The 22,145-nt window shown below is 35.8% G+C and overlaps 1 protein-coding gene across 1 annotated transcript in view; it reads left to right on the forward strand.

Moving 5' to 3' along the window:
• Positions 1 to 22,145, forward strand: part of FBN2 (fibrillin 2) — a 275,257-nt gene that overhangs the window by 214,407 nt on the left and 38,705 nt on the right. Inside the window, exons 35-45 of the mRNA XM_010359875.2 lie at positions 6,336 to 6,458; positions 7,050 to 7,172; positions 12,546 to 12,707; positions 13,401 to 13,469; positions 13,931 to 14,056; positions 15,230 to 15,355; positions 15,940 to 16,092; positions 18,144 to 18,212; positions 19,409 to 19,534; positions 19,721 to 19,846; positions 20,276 to 20,401. Coding sequence (XP_010358177.1) covers positions 6,336 to 6,458; positions 7,050 to 7,172; positions 12,546 to 12,707; positions 13,401 to 13,469; positions 13,931 to 14,056; positions 15,230 to 15,355; positions 15,940 to 16,092; positions 18,144 to 18,212; positions 19,409 to 19,534; positions 19,721 to 19,846; positions 20,276 to 20,401 — 1,329 coding nt within the window. The remainder of the gene's footprint in view (positions 1 to 6,335; positions 6,459 to 7,049; positions 7,173 to 12,545; positions 12,708 to 13,400; positions 13,470 to 13,930; positions 14,057 to 15,229; positions 15,356 to 15,939; positions 16,093 to 18,143; positions 18,213 to 19,408; positions 19,535 to 19,720; positions 19,847 to 20,275; positions 20,402 to 22,145) is intronic.

Genomic DNA, 22,145 nt, shown 5'->3' on the forward strand with positions numbered 1-22,145 from the left:
AGAAGTAAAACACTCCTCAGCAAATGCGAAAGAATGAAAGTAATAACAAACAGTCTCTCAGACCACAATGCAACCAAATTAGAACTCAGGATTAAGAAACTCACTCATGGCCAGGCACAGTGATTCATGCTTATAATCCTAACACTTTGGGAGGCCAAGGCTGGCAGATCATGAGGTCAGGAGATCGAGACCATACTGGCTAACACAGTGAAACTCCATCTCTACTAAAAATACAAAAAACATTAGCCAGGCATGGTGGTGTGTGCCTTTAGTCCCAGCTACTCAGTAGGCTGAGGCAGGAGAATGGCTTAAACCCAGGAGGCAGAGCTTGCAGTGAGCCAAGATCACGCCACTGCACTCCAGCCTGGGACGACAGATCAAGACTCCATCTCAAAAAAAAAAAAAAAGAAACGAAAAAGAAAAGAAACCCACTCAAAACCACACAACTATACAGAAACTGAACAACTTGCTCCTGAATGACTACTGGGTAAATAACGAAATTAAGGCAGGAATAAAGAAGTTCTTTGAAACCAATGAAAACAAAGTCACAATGTGCCAGAATCTCTGGGACACAGCTAAAGCAGTGTTTAGAGGGAAATTTACAGCACTAATTGTCCACGGGAGAAAGCAGGAAAGATCTAAAATCAACACTCTAACATCACAATTAAAAGAGCTCGAGAAGCAAGAGCAAACAAATTCAGTAGCTAGCAGAAGACAAGAAATCACTAAGAGCAGAACTGAGGAAGATAGGGACACAATAAACCCTTCAAAAAAAAAATCAGTGAATCCAGGAGCTGTTTTTTGAAAAGATTAACAAAAGAGATAGACTGCTAGTGAAAAAAGAAGAGAGAGAAAAATCAAATAGACACAATAAAAAATGATAAAGGCAGAGATATCACCACTGATCACACAGAAATATAAAATACCATCAGAGAATACTATAAACACCTCTATGCAAATAAAGTAGAAAATCTAGAAGAAATGGATAAATTCCTGGACACATACACCCTCCCAAGACTAAACCAGGAAGAAGTCGAATCCCTGAATAGACCAATAACAAGTTCTGAAATTGAGGCAATAATTAATAGCCTACCAAACGAAGGAAGTCCAGGAACAGGTAGATTCACAGCCGAATTCTACCAGAAGTACATCTTGGAGCTGATACCGTTCCTTCTGAAACTGTTCCAAACAATAGAAAAAGAGGGACTCCTCCCTAACTCATTTTATGAGGCCAGCATCATCCTGATACCAAAACTTGGAAGAGACACAACAAAAAAAGAAAATTTCAGGTCAATATCCCCGATGAACGTCGATGCAAAAATCCTCAATAAAATACTGGCAAACCAAATCCAGCAGCACATCAAAGAGCTTATCCATCACGATTGAGTCAGCTTCATCCCTAGGCTGCAAGGCTGGTTCAACATATGCAAATCAATAAATGTAATAATCCACATAAACAACCAATGACAAAAATCACATGATTATCTTAAAAGATGCAGTAAGGCCTTCAATAAAACTAGGCCTTCGTTAAAATAGGCCCTTCAATAAAATTCAACACCCCTTCATGCTAAAAACTCTCAATAAACTAGGTATTGATGGAATGTATCTCAAAATAATAAGAGCTATTTTTGACAAACCCACAGCCAATATCATACTGAATGGGCAAAGGCTGGAAGTGTTCCCTTTGAAAACTGGCACAAGATGAGGATGTCCTCTTTCACCACTCTTATTCAACATACTGTTGGAAGTTCTGGCCAGGGCAGTCGGGTGAGAGAAAGAAATAAAAGGGGATTCAAATAGGAAGAGAGGAAGTCAAATTGTATCTCTTTGCAGATGACATGATTGTATATTTAGAAAACTGCATCGTCTCAGCCCAAAATCTCCTTAAGCTGATAAGCAATTTCAGCAGACTCAGGATATAAAATCAATGTGCAAAAATCACAAGCATTCCTATACAGCAATAATAGACAGAGAGCCAAATCATGAGTGAAATCCCATTCACAATTGCTACAAAGAGAATAAAATACCTAGGAATACAACTTACAAGGGATGTGAAGGGCCTCTTAGAAGAGAACTACAAACCACTACTCAAGGAAATAAAAGAGGACACAAAACAAATGGAAAAACATTCCATGCTCACGGATAGGAAGAATCAGTATCATGCAAATGGCCATACTGCCCTAAGTAATTTAGAGATTCAATGCTGTCCCTATCAAGCTACCATTGACTGTCTTCACAGAATTAGGAAAAACTACCTTAAATTTCATATGGAACCAGAAAAGAGCCCAGATAGCAAAGACAATCCTAAGCAAAAAGAACAAAGCTGGAGCTATCCTGCCACCTGACTTCAACCTATCCTATAAGGCCACAGTAACCAAATCAGCATGGTACTTGTACCAAAACAGAGAGATAGACCAATGGAACAGAACAGACCCCTCAGAAATAACACCACATATCTACAACCATCTGATCTTTGACAAACCTGACAAAAACAAACAATGGAGAAAGGATTACCTATTTAATAAATGGTGTTGGGAAAACTGGCTATCCCTATGCAGAAGACTGAAACTGCAGCCCTTTCTTACCCCTTATAGAAAAATTAACTCGAGATGGATTAAAGACTTAAACGTAAGACCTAAAACCATAAAAACCCCAGAAGAAAACCTAGGCAATGCCATTCAGGACATAGGCATGGGCAAAGACTTCATGACTAAAACACCAAAAGCAATGGCAACAAAAGCCAAAATTGACAAATAGAATCTAATTAAACTAAAGAGCTTCTGTACAGCAAAGGAAACTGTCATCAGAGTGAACAGGCAACCTACAGAATGGAAGAAAATTTTTGCAATCTATCTGTCAGACCAAGGGCTAATATCCAGAATCTACAAGGAACTTAAACAAATTTACAAGAAAAAAACAACCCCATCAAAAAGTGAGTGAAGGATATGAACAGACAATTTTCAAAAGAAGAGATTTATGTGGCCAACAAACATAAGAAAAAAAGCTCATCATCACTGGTCATTAGAGAAATGCAAATCAAAAGCACAGTGAGATATCATCTCATGCCAGTTAGAATGACAATCGTTAAAAAATAAGGAAACAACAGATGCTGGAGAGCATGTGGAGAAATGGGAACACTTTTACATGTTGGTGGGAGTGTAAATTAGTTCAACCATATGGAAGACAGTGTAGCGATTCCTCCAGGATCTAGAACCAGAAATACCATTTGACCCAGCAATCCCATTACTGGGGATATTCCCAAAGGATTATAGATCATTCTACTACAAAGATACGTGCACACATATGTTTATTGCAGCACTATTCATAATAGCAAAGACTTGGAACCAACCCAAATGACCATCAATGATAGACTGGATAAAGAAAATGTGGCACATATACACCATGGAATGCTATGCAACCATAAAAATGGATGAGTTCATGTCCTTTGCAGGGACATGGATGAAGCTGGAAACCATCATTCTCAACAAACTAAGGAACAGAAAACCAAACACTGCATGTTCTCACTCATAAGTGGGAGTTGAACAGTGAGAACATGTGGACACAGGAAGGGGAACGTCACACACTGGGGCCTGTCAGAGGGTGGGGATTAGGGGAGGGATAGCATTAGGATAAATACCTAATGTAGATGACAGGTTGATGGGTGCAGCAAACCACCATGGCACGCGTATACCTACGTAACAAACCTGCACATTCTGTACATGTATCCCAGAACTTAAAGTATAATAAAAAAAAAAAAAAAAAAAGAAAGGCAATTCATGAGCTAAACAGAAATATCCAATACCAAAAGACATTAGATCCATGCCCACAAAATTCTGAGGAAATGTGAAAAATATTATACTTAATTATAAAGATAATAAGCATTTTCTTACACATGAAATACATCAGGTAGAAAACACCTGTGTTTTCATAAAAGTCCCACCCTTCTTGGAAAAAGAATAATCAGTAATGAAACACAGCCAATCAAGAAACAAATGGAGAAGTTGTAATAAAACCATTATTGATCCCTTTAAGTAAATAATTAGTACTAAACACTGTGGAAATTATGGTAAACTGCCACAGACATTGAAAAAGTGAAAATGATAAAAATAAGCAGTTGGAAGGATATATAGTGCTAATTTTCTTATAATTTATTGTATAGAATTCATTAATACTGTCTAAAAATTACATTTCAACTTTAGCATAAAACCAAAATATTTTTAGCATTTTTTATTCTTTTCTTTTTTTTTTTTTTTTTTTTTTTTTTGAGACGGAGTCTCGCTCTTTTGCCCAGGCTGGAGTGCAGTGGCTGGATCTCGGCTCACTGCAAGCTCTGCCTCCTGGGTTCACGCTATTCTCCTGCCTCAGTCTCCCGAGTAGCTGGGACTACAGGCACCCGCCACCTCGCCTGGCTAGTTTTTTGTATTTTTTAGTAGAGATGGGGTTTCACCGTGTTAACCAGGATGGTCTCGATCTCCTGACCTCGTGATCCGCCCGTCTCGGCCTCCCAAAGTGCTGGGATTACAGGCTTGAGCCACAGCACCCGGCTTCATTTTTTATTCTTAACGTTAGAAAAGTATTTTAAAACTGTTGAGATGATGGTAAATTTATCTGATGCATACAAATTGTTTTAGCTTCACTTTCTAAATATGTATATAAATGTCTGAAATGATCTTAAATGATTCTTTCTAGATGGAAACATTTTTGAGTAATTGTTTTGCTATTTGTTTTGTGTATTATTTGAATTTTTGAATATGTATCTGTTTTACAAAGGAAAGACAGTAATCTTTTAAAATACCTTCTTTATACAACAATTACATTACTTAGGTGGAAGAAATTTCTAATAAAGTTCATTTAAAAGTAAAATAGATTGGGCATGGTGGCCCGTACCTGTTAATACAGCACTTTGGAAGGCCAAGGAAGGAGGATCACTTGAGCCCAGGAATTCGAGACCAATCTGGGCCACATAAGGAGACCCTGTCTCTACAGAAACTTTATAAACTAGCTTGGTGTGATTGTGTTTGCCTATAGTCCCAGCTACCTGGTTATCTGAAGGGGGAGGGTTGCTTGAGCCCAGGAGGTTGTGGCTGCAGTGAGCCATGATCGTGCCACTACTCCAGCCTGTGTGATAGATCAATAACCTGTCTGAAACAAACAAGCAAAAAAATGCATACTCGGAAGGCTGATAGTACAATTCCCTTTTTGAATATAAATTAACACAATTCAATTGTAATCTAGCTTAAAGAATTTTTACTCATTTATATAAAGAGAATAACTTTCTTACCCCCAGTACAATAAAAAATACCTTTGCATATGGTAAACTGTGAACATGATTGGAACCATACGTTAAATCTAAGATAGTTGAAACCAATATTTTAACTATAATGAATGACCAAAGAAGTCTTGTTTAGACTTAAGATATAACTGTCTGATGACAGCAGTTTAGGATGACTTGTCTAGTCTAGCCTAAAATGACGTGACTGATCTGCATTCTCTGAGTGTTAGGCAATTTTTATACAAAAATGTCCGTCCTCTTTTGAGAGTAGAAATTCAGATTATTTCCACAGCTATACATACACATTGATTTTCACCTGAGTGAGGAGTGATAACTTCATATTTATTAACTTTGAGTCACAGCCTCATGGAAGACTATCATGAACTTTTCATAAATGAATTTTTAGTCCAATTCAAGAGATATTTTAATGAAATTTACTAGAATATGGGGTCAATGGACCATCTTTCTAACATGAAATTAGGGAAGAAATTTCTTCTCTGTTTAAAACTACTTTATAATAACAGAGAAGATTGCAAAATAAAAAGGAAGTAAAAACTAAAGAGTTAATTAATATTTATTTAATTAAATTTAATTAAATTAATGAAAAAGTTAATTTTAATATCTCCAATATTTAAAAATAATTATATATTTGTTTTTTCATAATATAAAACATTTATCAACTATAAAATATCTGCTGTTTGCACTAATTAGTTAGAATCTTTGAATTTGCTTATATCTTTTTTCACAATTTCATTTCTTTGACATGTTTATATTTAATTTTTGTATTTTTTGTGCTTTGAGCCAACTCTTCTTTATCATAATCCAAGTCATTTAAAATACTAGACACTCATTTTACCAAGGAAACAATATTTCTTTTATATTTTAGTTCCATAGGTGAACATTAGTTGCTTGCCCTTTGCACTTACCTATCTAGACAAAAAAAAAAGCTTTACTGAATAAAAACATCTGGGGGGGGTAGAAAAATGCACTAATGCTAGACATTACATTAAAATTTTAAAATGTCTTTGTAAATAAGAGATTCCTATTTTTTTTAAATCTTCAGATATTGATGAATGCTCCTTCCAAAACATTTGTGTCTTTGGAACATGTAATAACCTGCCTGGAATGTTTCATTGTATCTGCGATGATGGTTATGAATTGGACAGAACTGGAGGGAACTGTACAGGTATGGTCAGTTATGGGCTAAGTTGTGTTCTGATTCATTGAAATAATATTCTGTGCTAATCATAAAAATTCCTGAGATTTCTGCTTAGCTAATCTATGCATTAGGTTACACATTTTTCTGAAAAAGAAAATTATATTCAGATACGTTTATTTGTAGCTATGGAATTGATGCAATTTTATGTAAATAATATTAAATTGTTATCTATATAATTGTTAATATTAAATATCTGAAATGAAACTAGTAAAATGTCTCTGTATATATGTTCATGTATATGTATTATATATACATGTATATTTGTGATTTTTGTTACGCAAATAGTGACATAATTTTTTCTTCCTCAGAGTTGCAAATTTTAATTAATTACAATGTATTTATCAAGGATACTAAATGCTGTCGTAAATACTGTGTGCTTGATATGTGGAACCTGTTTTAGGTATATATCAAAATTTAAGATCTTTATTTTATTGTGTTGAGTCTTTCTAGTGATCTTTAATCTACTAACTTTCAAAAATTCCACCAAATTCTTTGGAACAGCAGTATTCCTAGAAAAAGTAAAAATGGTAACCTGGGCATTTTCAATGCTTCTCCTAGATATTGATGAGTGTGCAGATCCCATAAACTGTGTCAATGGCCTATGTGTCAACACGCCTGGTCGCTATGAGTGTAACTGCCCACCCGATTTTCAGTTGAACCCAACTGGTGTGGGTTGTGTTGGTAAGTAAAGCTATATGAAACAAATAGAATGATCAAGTTGAGTATTCAAACTCTCTTGGTAATGAGCTGTGATGAATGTTTGCTATAGTTAACTTAAAAACAAAACATTATGTGGTCGCCTTTATTGTGTTTGTCTTCCAAATCAGCTCTACCTTCCTCCTCTCACAGACTTGATATCCAAGGCACAGAGAAGTGCAGTCATTTGTTCAAGGTCTCAGAGCTTGAAAATGGCAGAGCTAAGGCAGTAGCCGAGGTTGCCACCTGGATCCTTGTCCAGTGTTTGGCCAGGATAACCCAGAGTGGTGGTATAGCTATTAGAATATCTGTTTCTTCTGCCTACTGGAAGGGTCATATAGCGAAGTAAATGAAGTGATGAGAAGCAAGGAATTAGATAGATGGATTTATGAGCCAAACCATTGGATCAGAAGTTGAGAGATGAGAGGGAGGAGGAGGAGGCAGTAATGAAGGTTCGGAATCTGTGGTCAGCACCTCTGATCTTTAAAAAACAATTGTCCAGCTTTTACTATCTGCGCTATTCCTGTGTTTTCCTAGAGAAGGAAATGGTCTGGAAAATTTTCTGGAAGTATACAAAAAAAGGGAGGAGTGGAGAATTCCTTGCTTGAGTAGAAATCTGCCTACTGTCCTCAGTGTCAGTTTTTGGGCCTGCAGCAAATGGGAGGAATATTTGCTGCCGTGATTTGTACCCACCTTATATACTGTTTTCAAGTTTTAGAGAATACTTTTAATTGTCATTTATGGCTACTCCAAGTTCTGCGTTTTCCATTCAAAATAATTCATTTGGTAAAGATTGAGCGCCTTCTGTCTAAGGGCTGGAGTTGCAACAGTGAACAGAACAAGCACATTCTCTGCTTTTGTGTTTACATTCTACAGGCAGGGAGATAAATAAAAGCAAGAACAAACAGAATTGGCACTGGAGGTGGTTGGAGGAGAACTGCCATGTTATATTATGAATGGGGGAGTCAGAGCCTTTAAGGAGGGGACAAGCCAACTGGACCTCTGAGGGAAGCCTCCAGTTAAAAGGAGCAGGCAGTGCAAAGCGCCTGTGGTAGGAGAAGACTGTGCGTTAGAGACATAGCACAAGGCTGTGTGCAGCAAGAGAGGATATGAGTGGAGGGGTCAGGGATGAGGGGAGGAATCAGAGGAGCAGTCACCCAGTTCACAAAGTGATTCTCAACCCAGACTGCATAGTAAACTCCATTTATAACCTGGAAAATATATTGATGCCTGTTACACCCCCAGAAATTCTGACTCACTGGGGCCTCAATATTTCTTAAAAACTTCCTTGGAACAAAGACTGTGAATAGGCAACTCATAAAAGAGAATAGTCTAAATGTTAACAAATGTAAGCAAACAAATGACCAAAATCATTAGGAATAAGAAATCCAATTGAAACAATTATATAAATACCACTTTACACCTCATATGCTGGCAGATATTAGGAAACTTGGATAATGTGAAGTATTGATGGGGACATGGGCCTTGAGGAGCATCCTGTTCTGCTGGTAGAAGTGTAGACCAGGGCAGCCCCGCAGAGAATATACTTGCACAACAGTACACTGATTAACTGTCAATGTATAATCAATGTTAGTTTTTGAGTTTCTTTTTGGAGCAATTCTATTTGTATGGATTGACACTTTATTGCTTTCATTCATTCTTAGTTCCAAAAATCAAAGACTCATTCTATCTCAAAAGTGCCATAGGAATCTATTGGACCCTTTCATAAGTCTGAAACATTATAAAATGTTAAGAGATCTTGTTTTTCTTTTGTCTTGAAACATTTTGACGTTTTATCATCCTAGCTGTTATTTTTATCATTGTTCACCATTATGTCCAATGGATACAACAAACAGAATAAAATAATAAGAAGTGGAAAATTATGGCATCACCTAGAAGGAACATGCATTAGTGAAATAAAATGTCACTTGCATCATCCTTCAGTTTCCTTATTATATTGCCCTAAGGATTGCATCATTTTCTCAAGAAAGTACAAGAGAAGACTGGAGACACCTTACTTGAAATCTTCTTTTAGCATTTATTGAACACAGTTGAGAATTTAGAAGTCTTTACTTTCTGGCCATAATTTTTGGCAAAAAGAAAAAAATGACAGTGGAAAATATTTCACAGTTGTTAGTTGAGTCAGGTGACTAGAGAGACAGAGAGCAGCTCTTTCGTCTAGATTCTAAAGGTGATGGTGAAATGAATCATCTAAGCACAATCCCCGACTAAGTGCCTTCAGAGACGAATATCCTAGGTGAATTTTTTCAAACTTCAGAATCAACAAGTGAATGGACAGTGTATTTCTGTAGACAAAGGAAATGAAGTATTCTCATCCACTTAGTCAATAAAAAGAACTTCAACCCACAGTATTTGGTAACAAGAACCTGAACCATCCCAGGTTCATGGATTCTTTCATATTTTCATGATGTTTCTGTACCAAAATTCAATTGATATGATTCATAAGCAGACAGCGATAAAGGCAGGTATGTATAAAAAGTTATTGGGAGGAAATATGTGATGTAGAAATGCAGTCACTAGATCGATTATTTTAATTGGTGTTGATAAATCTAAAAATGAAAACATTTTCTGTTTGGTAGCCTTTAAAGAAGACAGCTGTCCTCTCATCAACAAAATCATGAACTGTTAATGTTTTCAAAAATTCCTTTGGCTATTGCATTTTTATGAAGCAAGAACAAGAATAACCGAAATAATGATAAGCTAGAACCTATGAGAGATGTGTTTGAAACCTGGAATTGGTTTTTACAAAATGGATATATTCCAAGTTCATGAATGACAGTTGATAAGCAGTTAGTTGCATTCAGAAGATCATTTTGAGTAGAATATCTTCAAAACCAAGAAAATACAGATTAAAAGGTTGAGTTAGCTATGATTAAATTCTTATTAATATTGCTAATAAAGTTGTTTTCAACTTTTTTCTTCTGTATATTAGTTTTTATAATATACCTTTCTTCTGTAAATGGTTTTTTAAAATTACTTAAAAATAGTAAAAATTAAAGGGTTCATTGGATGTAGTTGGTAAATGATGACTATTTTTCCTGACTGAAGGCTAAGTATAGGCAAACCCTGTAAATCAACAATTCCTTTTGTGGCTCTACGTGCCAATGGCATTAACTCACATGCCCATACAGAGACACATATATGATGTTCATTGCAGCATTCTTTGTGGTGGTAGGGTTTTAGAAACCATTTTTGGAGAGGAGGGGTTTTTTTTAAAGGCAATTATGCACCACGAAGCCGACAGACTGGAGGTTCACAGAACAAGCATGACTAGAAAAGTTATAGAAATGAAATGAGATGTATGACAAAAGACATTTGTGTAAATTTAAAATGAATACATTAAAACAAAAATATTTATTTTGCAGGAGCACATGTAAAAAGTAGTAATGTTAAATACATTTGGATGATCTGGCAGGGAAGGAGAATGGGAATGAAGAATAGGGATAAAAGAGAAAGGGAGGGGGAAGAGAGAGAAAGAACAGGTAAATAAATGAGGAATAAATAAACCTAATTAGGCCAGGCGCAGTGGCTCATGCCTGTTACACCAGCACTTCGGGAGGCTGAGGCAGGCAGATCACAAGGTCAAAAGATCAAGACCATTCTGGCCAACATGGTGAAATCCCGTCTCTACTAAAAATACAAAAATTAACTGGACGTGGTGGCAGGCACCTGTAGTCCCAGCTACTCGGGAGGCTGAGGCAGGAGAATCACTTGAACCCGGGAGGCAGAGGTTGCAGTGGGCCGAGATCGTGCCGCTGCACTCCAGCTTGGCAACAGAGCAAGACTCCATCCCCAAAAAATAAATAAATAAATAAAAATAAACCGAATTAGAAGGGGGACCATGAGAATCTTGCTGCATCTGAGATTCAGCAACAAAAACAAAATGCAAAATCAGAGAAAAAATAAAGGAAAATTAGTTTTTTAAAAAAGCCCAAATGAATCTAACGTGCAGCCAGGGATGAAAATTACTCTGTAGACTGCTAAGAACTCTAGATTTTATTCTGGTTGAGAAGAGAAGCTATTGGAGGTTGCCTGACCTAAGGTAATGCTATTGAAGGGTCACTCTGGCTTACAGAAGGAAAAGTAGACCATAGTTTAGTCAAGAATGGAAGTTGAGAAAAGAGTTAGAAAACTATTACATTAGACTAGGTAAAGGGATAATGACGGTGGCTGGAACTCAGTAGTGATTAAAAAAAAAAGATAGTAGTGATAGAGGCAGTGGTAAGTAGACAAATTCCAGATATTTTTGTTTGTTTGTTTTTTGTTTTTGTTTTTGTTTTTGTTTTTGAGATGGAATCTCGCTCTGTCCCCCAGGCTGGAGTGCAGTGGCGCAATCCGCACTCACTGCAAGCTCCACCTCCTGGGTTCACGCCATTCTCTTGCCTCAGCCTCCCGAGTAGCTGGGACTGCAGATGCCCACCGCCACGCCCGGCTAATTTTGTGTATTTTTAGTAGGAACAGGGTTTCAACAAGTTAGCCAGGATGGTTGATTCCAGATATGTTTTGAAGGTTGAGTAGACAGCCCTTATTACTGGATTGAATAAGGAGTCAAAAATGATGTCAAAGCTTAGGGCCTGTGCAACTGAAAAAAAAAAAAAAAAAAAGAATTTCCTTGTATTGAAAATGCAGAAGACTGGGAGAGAAGACAGCAGATTTTGTACATGGAGGAAAGAGCATCGACAATTTGATTTTAGATGTGTTAACTTTGAAATAACTATTAGATGTTTAAGAGAAGAAATGAAATAGGCAGTTGGCAGAAGGGTCTAGAGTTCACGGGAGAGATGAGATACAGAACCATAAATTTGAGAGTTCTCAGCAAAAAAGTAATATTTAAACCCATAGACTCAATGGAGTGATCTGGATGATAACTGTAGAGATAAAGAAAAGCCTTAGATTAGTTGATCCCTTAAATATCTTCTCTAAGTTTGTTACAGGCTATCTTTTCCAAAATCTGCAAAGTTAACTATGCAAGTTGAAACTAAACCATTGGATAAACTCATGATATAGATTAATTATACAAAAAATGTGTTGCATTCATATTATTGGAGGTCCAGTATGTCCCAAATGAGAAATGTCTTACTATCTTGTCCATTCCATGAGTATAGGAAAATGTGGTCTGTGTGGATTTCTAAACATAGGAAAGTCTGCTATAATTGGCTTCCTCTAACTCAATCTTGAAAAAACTTAAAGCAGGCGATTGCTTGATAGTAAGGATTAAAAGGAGCCTTTCATATTAATGTACAAAATTTGAATTTTATCCTTTGAGTGACTTTTCCCTAAAATGGAATCCTTACTATGTAAGCAAGGGCAAGTGTAAGCTCCTTTGTTGCTCTACAGACAACCGTGTGGGCAACTGCTACCTGAAGTTTGGACCTCGAGGAGATGGGAGTCTGTCTTGCAACACCGAGATCGGGGTGGGCGTCAGTCGCTCTTCATGCTGCTGCTCTCTGGGAAAGGCCTGGGGAAACCCCTGTGAGACATGCCCCCCTGTCAATAGCAGTAAGTACAAAGCTGAAGAAGAGAAAGAAAACCACCTGGTGTCTAAAGATTCGTTGCAATTTTATTCCTGAGCTGGGAGTAAGGAGTGTTTACTGAGGACAAAACAAAAAAATTGAATTTGGACTACTTTCAGTGATCACACTGAAACCAGCCAAGAGTGTTAAAGGATTTGAATTCCTCTCTTCCTATGTTTTATCATGATATGTTAAAAAAATAATTTTTAACCGTAATCATGTATGAATAGTACTAATATGAAATCTCCATGATGTCACAGATAAAACATATTCCTGATTCTTCTCAAAGGTTATTTAGTTCAGCTTCTTAGGTGTGTTGTATTCCTGAAGTCATTTATAGAATGCCTTAAATTGAAACATCTGTTCTGATATGAACATGAACCAAAACCTGTATTCTCTAAACTTAATTTACTAGCTAAAAGAACTGCAAGGGAATTTTTTCTTTAATTGAAAACAAATGGTTTGTGTTATTCTACTGTGTATGTGATTAATAAATTAATAAAGTATGATCTTTTATGTAAAATATGTAACTTTAAATGTATATGAAAGTACACTAAGAAAAATTTGGATACATCCCTTAGGATGAGTATATTGAGCCTGTCATTTGCTGAATGCTTGCTCGTTGTCTCAGCCACTTGGACATGGGTATAAAACCTCTTATTTTTCTATTGTTTTGTAGCGGAATATTACACCCTGTGTCCCGGAGGTGAAGGCTTCAGACCTAACCCCATCACTATCATTTTAGAAGGTGAGCTAATCCCACTGTCACCCAGATTTAAACAAGGTAAAGAGTTAATTTTAGAGAAAAGCTGGTGGAAAAGTTAGGGCAGAGCAGTCCCAGCAAGATAATTTAGTAAAATTACAGATGGACTTTAATTACTAAAATGTTAAACAACCACTTTTATCAAGCAGTAATGATCCATCCCAGTGATTTGATGTCTGACTGTTCTGCAGAGAAACTCTTTCCCATTGTCCCCTACCTTCAATAATCCCCAACTTATTTTATTCATTTTCTCAGATAATGGTAAAAGTTCCATGACAAAGCCGAGAAGATACTTGAGCAGAATAAACTTGCCATCTAAATGTGCATTCATTTGGATGCATAGAAGTCTGCTGATTCTTACAAGATCACAGTTTTGAAAGATCTAATACTAACTCTTAGCCTTCATGAAGGTGTCTGTTTTAAGTGCACTATCTCCCCTTTTGTAGACATTGACGAATGCCAGGAGTTACCAGGTCTCTGCCAGGGTGGAAACTGCATCAACACTTTTGGGAGCTTCCAGTGTGAGTGCCCACAAGGCTACTACCTCAGCGAGGAAACTCGCATCTGTGAAGGTGAGATGAATTTGATGCCTAAAATGCTCAATGCTGTTCCAAATAAAATGGCTGCTGAGGCCTGGGGGGAAAGGCCCATCCTCAAATTCTACAAAAGGCTAAATTAAGACTGGTTCATAGCTTTTTTCTTTTCATATCCATGTGGCTAAGTTGTATGATGATAGACAAATTAATTTACAGCTCATTGCCGTAATTCACTGTATTTTTCTAGGAGACTTGATTAAATATAAGTTGGGAAAATGGGGTAGTGTGAAAACCTACAATATTAAGTAAGTTATTAGTGAAAATATTGATAAGCATTACATTTTACATAGGAAAAATTGGTAAGCTTCAATGTGACCATTAATTTAATATTGATCAATAATTTTTAAAGGTTGGACTATATGGTATGAAGAAGTTCAAAGGTTATGCAGCTGCCATTCTTGCTTCTGTCCCCTCACTTTATCACATGGTATTTCAATTGTTTTAGGGGCCTGTCTCACCACTAAACTGGGGGCTTCTGGAGGCATGGTCCACATCTTACTCATCATTACAGCTACAAGTTCTAGCTTACAGTAGAATCTCAATATTTAATTGTGAAATGAATGAATCCTTCTAATTGAATATTAAGCATGTAGCGTAATTATTTCCATTGTAACTTTTCTTTTGGAACACATTCGATAAATGCATCTGGAAGAAATAGGATATAATAAGGAGAACAACCAGCAGCTGTACTGCTTTAAGAATCTCTGAATTGTTACTAATTTGAAAGAAGCTACAAAGACAAAGGCTTTCCCAACCTGCATTCACTTTAAAGTTGGCATTAAAACTTAGCCTAAGTGACATAGGACGAAAGCAGGCTTTAAAGAAATTCCAATTGAAGAATGTGAATTACAATTAAAAAAAAAAAAAAATATATATATATATATATATATATATAGGTGCCAAGGAAATTATTTTTTGCCACTTTAGAATAATTTCTTTTGATGCTTTATATTTTTTAATATGGGGATTTTTTTCTTTTGAAGAAAGCTGTATCTGTGTTATATAAATGCGTATTTGGCATATTTTCTTTATTTCTAAATTTTGCATAAATAGGGATTTAGAGAATCACTTATGTTTTGTTCAGTCATCTAAGTAATATAAATTCATTGAAAAAATATATTAATTAATGGATATTCTTGCCTGCTGTAGATATTGATGAGTGTTTTGCACATCCTGGTGTGTGTGGGCCTGGGACCTGCTATAACACCCTGGGAAATTACACCTGCATTTGCCCACCTGAGTACATGCAGGTCAATGGAGGCCACAACTGCATGGGTAGGTAAAGAACTCTGAGATTAATTAGAGCACAGTTGTCGACTTCACACCTAAAGCACTTATTTCTCAGAACTATTGTTCAGGAAGTTTGAAAGTTAAATCTTCGTGAATTGAGATATTTCAGAATCTTGTAAGCTGCTGGCTTAGTATCAAGTTTTTGACCTTTGGATATACATTTACGTTTTTAAAAGCTTGAGTCTAATGTAGAAAATTTCCTCAAATGTTATATATTTGTAAATTTGTCATCTCCATTCATATAGTGTGAACATTAATATACAAATAAAATAACATTTAAATTTTAATGCTTAATTTTTTAAATTAAATAAATGATTTTGAGAGAAAAACAAATATGTATTAACATTGTCTCCAAAGAAAATTATAAGTGAAATCCTTTAAGGATGAAGGAGAGATGTTAATCTAAAAATGATTTATGTTTAAAGACTTACTTTAAGATAACTTCAAATGACTTAGAGGGTTTTCAGAGTTGTGTTCATCAGGAAAGCTTGATGTCTACAGCAGTGTGGGCTTCATTATAAACTGCTCGTGGATACAAATGGCTAGCTTGTTTGTTTTTCTTTATGTAGACATGAGAAAAAGCTTTTGCTACCGAAGCTATAATGGAACAACTTGTGAGAATGAGTTGCCTTTCAATGTGACAAAAAGGATGTGCTGCTGTACATATAACGTGGGCAAAGCCTGGAACAAACCTTGTGAACCATGCCCAACTCCAGGCACAGGTAAGCACTTGGCTCGTGCTTCTGCTGACTGCCGTGTCAGTGGTACATGCATACATGTAACAATATAGTCAAAGTCAATGCGTGCTAAAACTAGAGATGCTCAGTTCCGAAAATACTCAAGAGCATCATATGGCTCTATTTCCCAAGTGGCCCTCTTTGAGATTCACACACTAACTTCTGAGACATTATGTTGAATAGGCTTGTGAATCCTGAAAATAAGATCCATTGCTGAAGAGTTAGAGTTTATAGCATTAGTCCATTTAAACTCGGTGTCTTAAACTATGCTTGTCAATTATTGATTTATTCATCCAACAAATATTTCTTGAGCAAGTACTGTATGCCACTGTGCTAGACATGAAAGGTGTAATATTTGGAAAAAAACTAAATTCAAAAAGTTCGTTTTTTTAGTTCAGTCATGGAAAATATGCAAAAAGTGTTTTTATGAGCAAATTTTACATTAAAGCAACCCATTGTCAAAATGTGCCTTTACATCTTCTTCCTCAGACATCAATGAAATTTTTAGGCAAAAAATAGAGCTTGTCTTTACTTGCTCATGTTTTTTACACAAGACAGATTCCTGTGAAAGAAATAGCAAAAGATAATAGAGATAAGACCAAAAATGCTTGTCTTAAAATTGCTGTCCATCAGGTTCTCTTTTATGACCTGTAGAATGGCAACTTTTAATAACTATAGATACTAAGAGTTGAACCAGTAGGCCAAATAAGAAACGGTGATTATATATTTGTTACCAAATATTACTTAGGGTATTTGTATTTAAATGTTTCATTTAATGTGTTGATGAAATGAAATTAAGGAGAGAAATGGTGAAAAGCAACACATAGACCTTTTTCAGTGACTCGAATTCACTGGTCAAATGGATTTTCTTAGCCTTATCTTGCCATTATTACGTTCCATACAATTAAATAGAAACATTCCTACAATTCTCAACTTTAAAACTCCATAGTTACAAATTGAAGATCACTGATTTGGGGAATTAAAATGGCACTTTCTTTGTGAGAAGAAGCGAAAGCTTAGATTTGAGAGACAGGTCTGTATTTAAATCAAAACTCTTAGGATACTTATTGTAGAACCTCCTGCAGAGTATTTATCCTTTCTGAAACTAATTTCTCATGTATAAAATAGGAACAATAAATAATTGCAGTGACTAATTCATATGGTTGCAGTGACAATTAGGGAGATTATACATATAAATTATAATTCGTACATTGCCAGACAATTAGAAACCATTAAATTGAGCATCTATTGTCTTTCTCCCTGTTCTCAATACTCAGTATATATTGGTGGATGAAATATACAGCATCCCTGACCCAATAGCACTTGGAATATAGTATGCAGTTCAAGTTTTACCTAATACTGTTTTCAGGAGTTTTACTCACTTGTATAGCATTGAGTGTCAGAAGCATTTTTCATCTTGCAGATTATAATTCTTTTAAATTTCCATTGATTTGGTGAATTATGTGTGAGAATACCTCTTATAGTCCCTATTTTATTTCATAATGCATTGTTTTTGATTATTTGAATTTCACATTCCAACCAGTAGACATAGACAAAAAAAAAAAAAGACAAAATTCGTATCTCATTCATTATTCATTGTTTACCTATTTCCCCTCTACAACATTATTTTTGCATGTCTATACCTTTGTGCAATCTGTAATTCCTTTTTCAATTTGTACTTCTCTTTTTTTAATCTTTATATATTGGATGTTTTTTAAAGCTCTGCGTATCAAAAGAAAAAGAGTATTTAAATATCTGAATAAACATTTTGAATCTTATAATGATTTACTTGCCTTCAGATATCAGAGCAGTAAAAAGTTAATGAGAGTAATAGAAATAACAGTGATAATAATGGTAAAGAATGCCTAGATCCACTCCTAGTAGAAGCTAGCATTGCTATCAAATAAATATAATTGAAATCAAAATGTCTGGTTGTGAATAATGTAAAATATATTTGTCTGTGAAAGTAATACAAACTGTTATTTTGAAGGAATTTGAGAAATTTAAGAGTGCATTGCTTTGTTTATATTTTAAAGCTGACTTTAAAACCATATGTGGAAATATTCCTGGATTCACCTTTGACATTCACACAGGAAAAGCTGTTGGTGAGTTTTTCCAGATTATGTTTGTTTTAATACATACGTGTAGCATTCTGTAAAAATCTATGTTTTTAAAGTTCAAGAGTACCGCAAAACATAATAATCTGGATTCCAATCTAATATAGTTAGATAAGAGAGAAATAACAGGCTTACAGACTCTAACCAAGTATTAATAATGATACTCCATCAGCGTAGTCTGGTGATCGGGTTATGGTAGTTATGTGACTATCTGAATATTTGCCACATCCACCATGCTAAAGCTTCAGTTGTCCTTGTCATGCACTTTGTATTACATGACTCTAAATAATCTACCTTATTTTAACCTTTAGTTGCTATTTTTTTAAGTACATTTTTAAATTTTTGGTGTATTTTTGCAGTTTCCCTTTTTACTGGTCTAAATATCAATTTGCAGACTTCTTTTTCATATTAATTAATTCCTTCTAAATGTACATTGTGTTGCTCACTCTAGTTTCCTTCCTCAAAGATTCGGTAAGCAGTATCTTTTTTTTTTTTTTTTTTTTTTTTTTTTTGAGGTGAAGTTTTGCTCTTATTGCCCAGGCTGGAGTGCAATGGCGCAATCTCGGCTCACTGTAACCTCCGTCTACTAGGTTCAAGTGATTCTCCTGCCTCAGCCTCCCGAGTAGCTGGGATTACAGGCACCCACTACCACACCCGGCTAAGTTTTTGTATTTTTAGTAGAGACAGGGGTTTCACCATGTTGATCAGGCTGGTCTCAAACTCCTGACCTCGTGATCCACCCGCCTCAGCCTCCCAAAGTGCTGGGATTACAGGCGTGAGCCACCACACCTGGCCTAAGCAATATAATTTTAAGTCTCCATTATGAATACATGATAAAACAAAATACATGCAATGATGAAAACATAGCTTTTTAAACAAATGACTAGCAGCAGTTAGGGTAACCTGAAGAAGAGGTTTGATTGCCTAGGAAGTTCATTTGCTATATTGACTCTGAAATTACTTGGTATATTTTATCAACTACTTACATTATTTCCATCACTGTGTCTGTTTTCTGGTATATATGTTTTTATAAACCAAAAAAATTATCTATGCCAGTATATAATTGATTTTTGTGACACTGAATATTTGTTCTCATCCCAGGGTACATGTACCATTATTCAAGGTTATATGGTAAGTACATTAAGCAGAACAACATATATTTGACCAAATCTGTTCCGTTTCAGACATTGATGAATGTAAAGAGATTCCAGGCATTTGTGCAAACGGTGTGTGCATTAACCAGATTGGCAGTTTCCGCTGTGAATGTCCTACAGGATTCAGTTACAATGACCTACTGTTGGTTTGCGAAGGTAATCTGAATAATGTATGTCCTTTATCCAGTATAATTTGGTATACATAAATAGCATTTAGATGGTTTCTGATTTTTACTATTTCTTCTACAATTTTTCAAGAATTGATCATCAAAGTGTGACGTGAATGTAACGCTAATACAATAATAAAAAGGACTCCTTAAAATGGAACTGTTGCTCTTTCAGATATAGACGAGTGCAGCAATGGTGATAATCTCTGTCAGCGGAATGCAGACTGCATCAATAGTCCTGGTAGTTACCGCTGTGAATGTGCTGCGGGTTTCAAACTTTCACCCAATGGGGCCTGTGTAGGTAAGAAAGAGGCTGACTCATTCTTTGGCACTGAGCACAAGATTCCTTAGATTTCCTATCAAAAAATACTTCAAGAATAATTTCAGAAAGATTTTCTCACTTAATCTGTTCATTTATAGTGAACCTATTTCACCATATCTTTTATTTTGTTAAGAAAATAGGTCTCTTCAATGGATTTCCCCAGGATTGGACCTGAAACAAAATAATATCCTTGAGATACCAAAAAAAAACCATAAATAATTGCATGATTTAAAAAGAGGGTTGGATAAGTTAAAGCCTTGCCCATTTCGATTCAGCTATTGTTATGGTTCATTTTCAGCCTGTCTGTAATAATTAATAGCAGGTTAGAGAAACACAACTGTGAAAAATGAAGAAATCTTAATAAAAATCAGATACATGTAATATGTTTTGTTTGTTTGTTTGTTTTAGATCGCAATGAATGTTTAGAAATTCCTAACGTTTGCAGTCATGGCTTGTGTGTTGATCTGCAAGGAAGTTACCAGTGCATCTGCCACAATGGCTTTAAGGCTTCTCAGGACCAGACCATGTGCATGGGTAAGAAGGACGTGTGGCTCCAGGGAGTGAAGTGGGGCTGGGACTCCAGAACAGATCACAGTTCCATCAAGTGCCATGAGTAACTACTATGTGTCTGTCAGAAACAATCTTGCAGAAAATTAACTAGGTCAAACTGTTTAAGTCTTGATTCAGTATAAAATTTGCAAACAGGGACATACTGCAATCTGTTCTTCAGTTCAGTGATTCACAGCTTTTTCTCCAGAAGATGTTCACATGGCTTGACATGCACTCTGAGTCACTTGGGCTTGTGTGGAACTTACCATGGCACCCGCTGCCCTTTACCTTCATGTTTCTCCTCAAGACACCATTTTGGAATGCAAGACAGTAGTAAGAGTGACAGCATTAAACTTAATAAATTTATACACATAGGCACATACTTTCTAAAAACAAATTGTTGAATACCTGGGATTTATGTACATATTTTCTGTTTTATCTCTTAAAAATCACTTTAGGAGCAAATATAGCCAAACTCTTCAAAAATTCCGAGTAGCTAATGTAATGGGTAGTCAAGTGATAATACTGCTTAGTGAGTTCTTGCTGAGCTGATGATTAATAATTTTTCAAAGACAGATGGGCTGGATGCCATGAAGCTGGGACTGAGTATAACTCCTTAAGTCTGATGTCAGCCATTGGCTCTGCCTCTGCTGTAGAGTTTTCTTTCTGTGCTTTGCGCTTGAAGGGGGAAAATCAAATTTAAAACTTGGCTACTTATAATTAGCATGTTCTCAGTGTAGAAAAGGCTAGGGCTGTTCAGCTACTCTTTTGATATTCAAGATATTATCTATGTGAATATTAAAATCAGATTTCAGTACCACAGGACTGGTTTCCTTCATGACACACTCATACAACAGAGAATACCTGGAGTGTGTCTCCAGGTTCATCCATTGTCTCCTAAGAGTCCTCCCTTTGGACTTCTCCCATAATGGCAGGGAAAATTCTCCAGCTGATGCTTATACAAAGTAATATACAGGATCTGGTCTTATTTGCATGAACTCCCTAAGAATGCTTGCTTATACATGCTTCTTCTTGCCATACTCCCGGAGAGAGTATGGTTTACAAAAAAAAAAAAAAAAAATGTGAGATTTATGATTCGGAAATTCATATGGGGAAGATCTGTCTACTCATAACAATTCTTCCATGATAAAAACTAGTCGGATTCTTCAGTAAGACCTCCCTTGTACAGACCTTCCTTCCTAAAGAGCAATACCAACCCCCACCCTTTTTTTGGTGTAGTAGAGTTTCAGCAGACTGGAATTCATAATTGGGGAGTCTGCTGTCTCATATGACAGATGACCTTTCTGAGTATTTTCTTAATTCAGTTTTTTGGAAGGCTAATAGTGAATTTTAATTAACTTCAATTTGGATTTCATTACTTCATACAATTAAGTAAACTGAAGTTTATCTTTGTTTTCCTGCTCAAATTAAGGGATTTAAATTTCTGGGTAAGTGTTTATAATGCCTTTTATAATGAAACAAATTGTTTCAATATTTTAGAAGAACATTTTTATTTACAATTATTAAGCAGACCTGCTCATTAATACATCTCTGCTAGGGGGATGCTCTCTCCTAGGCTATGTCTGAGTGTTATCTGACACAGTCAGTATCTGTTAAACTGTATTATTTTCCTATAATTTTACAATTTTGATTTCTTGTAATTTTGATTTTTCCCTATCTCATACTCATTTTCCTCAAGGAGATATGAGTTCCTAGTACTGAATTAGGA

This window comes from Rhinopithecus roxellana, chromosome 3 (assembly GCF_007565055.1).
Source record: "Rhinopithecus roxellana isolate Shanxi Qingling chromosome 3, ASM756505v1, whole genome shotgun sequence".
Lineage (NCBI taxonomy): Eukaryota > Metazoa > Chordata > Mammalia > Primates > Cercopithecidae > Rhinopithecus > Rhinopithecus roxellana.